General features: G+C 44.1%; 1 protein-coding gene across 1 annotated transcript in view; it reads right to left on the reverse strand.

The window, feature by feature from the left end:
* Window positions 1-7,237, reverse strand: part of KIFC3 (kinesin family member C3) — a 51,955-nt gene extending 44,718 nt beyond the window's left edge. The window contains exon 1 of the mRNA XM_075576527.1: window positions 6,695-7,237. Coding sequence (XP_075432642.1) covers window positions 6,695-6,919 — 225 coding nt within the window. The 5' untranslated portion in view covers window positions 6,920-7,237. The remainder of the gene's footprint in view (window positions 1-6,694) is intronic.
* Window positions 7,238-8,390: the final 1,153 nt, after the last annotated feature.

Consider the following 8,390-nt stretch of genomic DNA (forward strand, 5'->3'; position numbering starts at 1 on the left):
CGCAAAGTTTCAGCCTGCGCCCCCCTGCCTGCTCGCGTCCCCCTCCTTACCTTGCAGCAACACTCCTTGATAGGGAGGTTCTCATTCAAACTGTGATAATGCTGAGAATAAACTCACATGGGCTTTAATGGGAGTTTCTGTGCACTAATGCCCTGATCGGCACTACCATAGTTTCATTATTAACATCCGTTGACGCAAAGTAAATCAGAGTAAAGACAAAGCCATTTGCATTTGGAGTATTATTTTAGCTGCGTCACAACACATATCCGCTCCATATCTCAAACCATCAAATGCACAGTTCTTCTTGCAAGGTAGACGGCGCTGGACTGCGCTACTAAATGCACAGCTATCTCCCACCAAAAGATGGAAAGACCATTACCTCATCAATAAACATTGGGGTCTATTTATTGAGCAGTCTTCTGCCATAAGACAAAAAAAAATAGAACGATCAGAAGACCAGCGGTGCACCTGACTTGGTGTTCAGCGTCCCTCCATGGCGTCTCTCCGATCGGTGAAGCACAACAAAAATAGAATGATCAGAAGACCAGCGGTGCACCTGACTTGGTGTTCAGCGTCCCTCCATGGCGTCTCTCCGATCGGTGAAGCACAACAAAAATAGAATGATCAGAAGACTGTCCGCCCCTGACACAAACTAAAACTCACCAGCAAAAAGTGATTAAAAAAATCTTTATTGGACTACATAAAACTGATACTGATCCACAGACGAAAAAGAAACCTCCTCCCACGCGTTTCAAGCAACAGCTGCTCTTTCTGAAACGCGTGGGAAGAGGTTTCTTTTTTTTTTTGTCTGTGGATCAGTATTCGGTTTATGTAGTCCAATAAAGGTTTTTGTTATCACATTTTGCTGGTGAGTTTTAGTTTGTGTCAGGGGCGGACGGTCTTCTGATCATTCTATTTTTGTTGTGCTTCACCGATCGGAGAGACGCCACGGAGGGACCCTGAACACCAAGTCAGGTGCACCGCGAAGCCAGGCGGCAAGGGGTACGGTACTAATGGTGAGTATATGGCATACTCCATACCGGATAGCTTTAGGAACAGGGCATCCATTGCAGCTGCAGCAGATTTGCTGTGGATGGTTGTCTCTCCACTGGTTTGACTGTCAGACAGTTCGGGTCTGCACCCGATTCCACCCCTACACTTACCTCCTTACTAGGCATGGTATAACTCTGTATATGCTCCGTTTATAATTCACATTATCATGGATTAGGCATTGTTTGCTGTTTGCTGTTATTGTGTCCTTTAGAGCTCATAAACAGATTTTTTGTTTCTTATGCTATAAGACCCCTTCCATCACGGAAGACACATTACAGCTTATTCAAGTCAATGGCCTGCACGGTGTATTCCAGTGCTGGATCGTCTTTAATGGCAGAAGACGGCTTAGTAAACATGGCCCATTATGCCATCTTGAACTAGAAAGAAAAAAAACTATAGAAAAGATACCGGACGTGTGTATCTTCACAAAGCCATCTCACGCTAGCCCAATGCAAAGGTTTGGACCACCAAGTCATAAAGACCTCTTAGTTCGTGACACAGGGCTATCTGCCGATTACTCTGCGTCTCGGTTATAGCCGCGTGGCCCAACCCATGGATTGGCATTCTAATGAAGATAATGGACTGTGAACCTGAGAGGGTTCAAAACAAGCACCGTGGGACTCGGTAGCAGGAACCTTGTGCTTCAGGCGAAGGTGCCACTTTTGAACAAATTCACTTCAGGCAAAATAAAGGAGTGTCAGGAGTGCACGAGAACACATTTACTGAGGGAATTAGAATAAGTATATTAATGTGTACTCCTAATAACCTAGTCTTGCAGCAGACAGGAGGAAGCAGGGAAGAGATGGGTAAGAGGTATGGGGTCTTTCAGAAGCCATAAGGTTATATTAGGGAGCCGGAGCTTTAAGTGCTATAGAATCTTGTTTATTCTGAACATACAGCATCATGTCAAATAATAAATACCCAATGATAATAAGATGATGTATTCAGTTGTTTTATAATTAACTTGATGCAAAAAGAGGCTTATAATGTACAGTCAGTGCTACAGTAGATGGGGCTTATGTACTAAGCAATGCAAACAGGTTTTTTTAGCTTACAAGTGGAACGTCAAACTCAATTTCAATTGCAATTGTGTACTAAACTCCTTTCTCCAACTGCACCAAAAAGGATTATTTTCCCATTTGTTTTGGCACACAGGTGGACTGCACTTGACAGATGTGAATGGTATGTACTAAAAAAAAAAAGATATTTCTGAGCGCCAGTCAGAACTTCACAACATACCTGTAGCGGTGAACCAGTCCTGCTTTTTCCCCACACCTGAGCTGCTGAGAAGTCAGAGCACAGCTACCTGACAGCTCAGGTAATTAGGCTGCAGCCTTTATAACCCTGGGCCTAAGAGGGGATCCTGTTACAGAGGCAGACACACGCTCTGTGTTTGCAGAAAGCACACAAGTCTGGCTAAGGACACATCCTGCCAGCTGTAGGTATCCCGCCCTGAAGGTAACCCCCCACCTGATGTATCAACAGTCTGCTTTGGGCACTACTGCATGCTCAGGCAGGTCTGATCACCCTTGTATATAGACTGTATAATACATATACTTTCTTTATTCCTTATTGGGGTGGAAAATAAACTCTCTTCTTACTTTCAACTCCAGTTAGTGTCATCTAACGTAAAGTTCTCTAAACTGTGTCAAAATCATCTGCCAGGTTTAACTTGACATAGATCATTGGCTCCCAACCCCAGTCCTGAGTAACCCCCAACAGGTGAGGTTATTTAACTGCACCACCTGTGCTGGGGCAGTGACATCCTTAAAATCTGACCCGTGGGGGGTGTTTTAGGACTGGCGTTGGGGACCACTGGTATAGATGCTGGAAACCCCGTTAATAGTGTTACACAGCAAACTCATTTCGGTGTTATCAACAAAAACATGTATTTGACACAGCTGAGATGGTTTATCATGTAGGTTAATACAATGTATTTTCACAGTATGGCCATTATAAATATTACACTCATTATATTTAAATACATCTCATTCTGTTATTTAAATTGTATCAACATGAGGGATATATTTAAAAAAAAAAACATTTCAAACGACAAATGCGTCGTATGAAGTCCCATACAAGCTTCATACATGCGGCACATATTGTAGGAAGGGTTGTATTACTTTTTAAAGCTAACTTTTTTGACGCAACATAAATGTAAAAAATATATGTTGGTACATAAGGCCACGATGCTTTTTGAGGTAATTTAACAAAGTCCCAGACATTCAGATGATGCTAATATCAAGTCAATGTTCTGGGTAAATTAGCAGTTGGCGGGGCTTTTAATCAGTGCCGCATCAATGTATCAAAACACCTTACACCCATTGTGCCTTCTGTGATCTTGTGATTTAGGGAGTGTCAGAGAGTTAAGTGAGCATGTACGTGTGTTATTAAAGTCTGCACCTGCCTGGGGTTTTTATTTTACCGTTCAGCCTGAATTATTAGCAAACTTTATTTATTTTTTTACATTTGGTGAAGCTGCAGCAGCAGCAACTGCAAAATATAATCGCAGTACGTCAAGCATAAGGCTGTGGTCCCAGTCATGAGTGTGACACGCGCGCCCGGCGGGGGTGGGGGGGTGTCACGTGCACAGCGCTAACCGCGATCTGCGGTCTGAGGGGAGAGAGGGAGCTTGCGACGGGAGGGGGCGTGGTCGGGGATTTTCAGGGGCGTGGCCATCACGTCACGCGGCTGGTTCGCCCTCATTGGGTGAACTGCCGGTGGGGGCGTGGCCACGCCTCCGTCACAAGGTTTCAACTCAATTTCATTGAGGCTGCACCTTCAGCGGGAAGGTGACTACTGGGCCTTCCCCATTGAGGGGCGGTGCTTATACGCACAGCGCACGCTGCGCCGTGCGCACAGACAGTTACTAGGACCGCAGCCTAACTTTCTGTGCGTTACGCTTGCAGACGCACAGCAGAGAGGGTTGCCCAAGTGATCCTTATCTGCGTCCGTTTCTATGTTTATAAATCGAGATTTAGGTTTTAACAGAAAAACATTACCGACCGAGCACTTCCGGGTGTAACCAATAAAAAACGTAAGGGAAGCATACTCGCCTATTGCGTTCCTCCTCTTGTACAGTAGCAGCACAGACACATATAGGAAACAAAGGCCGTACTTGGGAAGTATGGAAACAGGCGGAAAAAGCACTGCGCTGATTTCAAAGGTGTCCCTTTTTTTCTCTTTTTAAAAACGCTTCTAAACACTGATTTTCTTTTATAAATTCAGAAACCTCCAAAACACCAAGTAAAACAAAAACGGGAATCCCTCGTCCTGTATGTATATCTTTATTTGTGTAGCGCCATCCAGGTACCCAGCGCTTCAGCGCAGTAATACACGTGACATAATAATATAACACATAATGGGGATAAGCGCTTCAGGTATAAAAGTAACACTAGGAAAAGGAGTCCCTGCCCCGAGGAGCTTACAATCTAAGTGGTAAGTAGGAGAACTTGGACAGGAGGGTGTTCTGGTAAGTGTATTGTATTGTATGTCTTTATTTATATAGCGCCCTTAATGTACATAGCGCTTCACAGTAGTAATACATGTGGTAATCAAATAAATAACAGATAATATAAATAACAGATCATGGGAATAAGTGCTTCAGACATAAAAGTAACATTAAGGAAGAGGAGTCCCTGCCCCGAGGAGCTTACAGTCTAATTGGTAGGTAGGGAGAACGTACAGAGACAGTAGGAGGGAGTTCTGGTAAGTGCGTCTGCAGGGGGCCAAGCTTTATGTATCATGTGTTCAGAATATCCACAGTGCTATTCGTATGCTTCTTTAAGCAAGTGTGTCTTAAGTTGGGTCTTAAAGGTGGATAGAGAGGGTGCTAGTCGGGTACTGAGGGGAAGGGCATTCCAGAGGTGTGGAGCAGTTAGTGAAAAAGGTTTAAGGCGGGAGAGGGCTTTATATACAAAGGGGGTAGAAAGAATACATCCTTGAGCAGAACACAAGAGTCTGGATGGTGCATAGCGTGTCTGCAAGGGGTCATGGTAAATGTATATGAGATGTATAGTGTCAGCCAAAGGAGCCACCCATATGCTTAATTAAAGAGGTGTGTATTAACTATTAAGATGGACCTTATGGAGGAGAGAGCAAGGGTGCTAGTGTAATATTGAGGGGGAAAGCATTTCAGAGGTGTGGGCCAGTGACTGGGAGGGGGCTTTAGATTTTAAAAAAATGGGGGGGGGGGGGGGGGGTAGACAGAAGACAGCCGTGAGCAGAACGCAAGAGTTGGGCAGGTGTATACCAGGTGCACTAGTGGTATAAAGACACAAACTGGTGCCCTGGTAAAGACCATTCCATAATAATTTGGGGGTTTAATTATTCCGTGTTGCTGGCATCTCTGGGATTTAATTAAATTGTTGGGTTTTTGGGTAAAATGTTTCTGAAACTACAGTTTCTTTTCATTTGCAAGTGTGGCCATATATCCCCTCTGCCTCCACAGCCCTTCGTTCCTGCTCCCCTGACACTTCTTACATCTCCCCGCAGGGAAACGTAACATTGGCAGCTCTCCTGACACTAATAGAATCGGTTTGGGTTTTACATAATGACAGTGATTTATACAAGTCTGCTAATAAGCTATTAGCACAGTAATGTGAGATTAGTATGCTAAACATCCCATGCTTTGAAGACACAAAATACAGAATCAGGAGTCTGTGTGGGTGGGAGGGTGTGTGCGGGCAGCAAAGGAACCTGGGGCAAAAAAAGCTATGATTAAGCTGAGAAATGTTTTGGAGAGTGATGCCAGGTTCTGTCAGGGCAGTGCTTTGGGTTTTTTCCACCCAGACGCTAAAGCAGCAATACTACGTTCTCACGTTTGTTTTCTTTAATATGTAAAGTATGTGACAATGTATCATTCTACATTCTTACCTAAACTGGCAATCGTTTGGTTATAAATCTGTAAAAATCCTGATTGTGTGCCTAACATAATAGCCATCTTTCAGTTTCAATCCAGCTTCCAGTGTAACTCAGCAGCTACAATGTATCCTGATTGTACTAAGGTAACATTATCTATTGTTACAGTTCAAACTGCTGGGAATATTGGCAAGAAATGATCACAAACAGGAAAGTGTTGCAAAGATCTTGCACTGCTGGGGAGGTGGTGCTAAACCTGCTATAGAAATTAAAGGGTGCTTTGAAAAAACAGTCACTATTATCTAATACTACAGAGCTGATATATATTTTAAATACATATATTTCATGTTTTGCTGCTTTAAAGTAGCAATGCCATGTTCTCTGCCAGTGTTAGGAAGGTGGGCGAGTAGATACGCCTGCTAAATGGTATGGAAGTAAATGATCAACTACCTAGAAATGCATGCAATGCTTCAATGAGCCCAATAGAAATGTATGGGGATTTAGGAAGCAAATTTTAATTATATATAAGAACACGTACTGTATACTGCAGCGGTGCGCAAACTGGGGGGCGCGAGACTGACTGCAGGGGGCGCGGGGTTTACAGAGGCTAATATGAAAGCAATCGACGGGCATATTTTTTTGTCACAATTAAATACTACCGAAAATTGGCATTTTCAAAATCTTTTAAACTTTAAAAACCCATTGCTGAAATATCGCATTACCATTTTATTTTGATTAGTACCTTTGTTCCTGTCGGAATGATAGAAAGATATTGTCTCACCTGCGGCACAGGGGGCACCATCACACCATGGTGCCTCAGCCCTGCCGGGCTTGTGGTGACAGAAGATGCGTTTTTCTTCCTTCTCTTCATCCTCTTATCGTCAACTGGTCCCTCCAACCTCTCCTTTCTCTGCTCCCTCAGCAGGTGCTGGAAGGACAGAACCAGCAGCGAGCAGAGAACGTACATTGCAGAAGAATAAAGGTTCAGGTTCAGTAAACTACTCATCCGCTGTCCTACGATTGTTCATGCTTGACCAGTAGGCGCACTCAACTCATGACCGGAAACAATGGCAAGAAACAGGCCTCAATAATCCGCCTGTGCCTTGCCAGCTGGAGGGGACACCATGTCCAAATTCCAAACTTCTAATATCTTCTGTATTGGAACCCAAAAGAAGCACTACAAGCCCATTACATTAAAGAACAGCAAGCATATAACCTGGGACGCAGTTTGTCTACCTGGTGCTGTGTACAGGAGCACACCCTGATTAATCTATAACCTGTACACAGCACTGATTGGATCTGCGCTCTATGTCCGTCATTCTCAGCAGATCCGGGGATAAGTGAAGCCCCAAAGCTTGTTCTCTCTGATCCTCTGTCCTCGTGGCTGCCATCTGCCTGGCTGTAAGAGGATTGGGAGGCCTAACTGCGACAGAACGGATTTGTTCTGTTAATGACAAAACCAAACCTTTCAGCAGAGCTTTGTGGATCCCCGTAAGGAGTATATAGCACTGCAGCCCCTATGCAATGCCCGGAGGGGTCTTTAAAACTTTCACTTAAAAATAACATTGTACCAAACAGACTTTCGCGATCTGGCGGCAAGTAAACATAAGCAGGCTTTTTGACATTAGCCACGACCTTAAGGTGACTCCCGAGGTCCGTCGGGAGAGATTTTTCATTATCTCCAGTTAAGGCCCTTCTATGCTAAAGTTATGCCCACCAGCCCTATTTCATTGTTCGAGAGACTATGCCTATGGGGCAGACTCCCACCAGAGGTTGATTTCAAAATTGTACGGCCAATTTTCCCTGCCAGCTGAAGATCCCCAGACTAATTTTAAATGAATGGGGAAATGATCTGGGTGAGGAACTGGAGGACGATGATTGGGAGGATATTTTTGAGGCCGTAGCCAGAAGCTCAATCTGCTCAACTATTCGAGAGAATGCTTATAAAGTTATGGCTCGTTGGTACAACACTCCTGAAAATATTGCTACGTTTGTTCCAGTCTACTCCCCCATTTGTCCCAAAGGTTGCGGTGGGGTGACTTCTTTCCTACATATGTGGTGGTCTTGTCCTCGGGTGCAGGTTCTCTAGAGGCGGGTGAGATCCTGGATCCAACAGATTCTAGGCTCGGATAGTCCCCTAGACCCGTGGTTGTTTCTATTGAACAAACCACTCCTAGACTACACGAGTGGAAAATAAGCTAATAACTCTATCATTACTGCAGCACGGTGCGCCTTAGCACGTTTATGGAAACAGGATAAAATACCATCAATCCCGCTTATTAAAAACAAGGTTGGGTTATATGTGCGATGGAAAAACGTACTACTTTCCTGAACAACATATATGATCATTTTCAGAAGGTGCGGCTGCCCGGGATTACACGCATAGGTAGCCAATATGTAGTCTTAGGCTCTCTCAGCCGGTAACCCCCTTGATCCAACCTTTTTGTCCAAAATATACATTTTCTAGTAATATAAAC

Source organism: Ascaphus truei, chromosome 19 (genome assembly GCF_040206685.1).
Source record: "Ascaphus truei isolate aAscTru1 chromosome 19, aAscTru1.hap1, whole genome shotgun sequence".
Classification (NCBI taxonomy): Eukaryota; Metazoa; Chordata; class Amphibia; order Anura; family Ascaphidae; genus Ascaphus; species Ascaphus truei.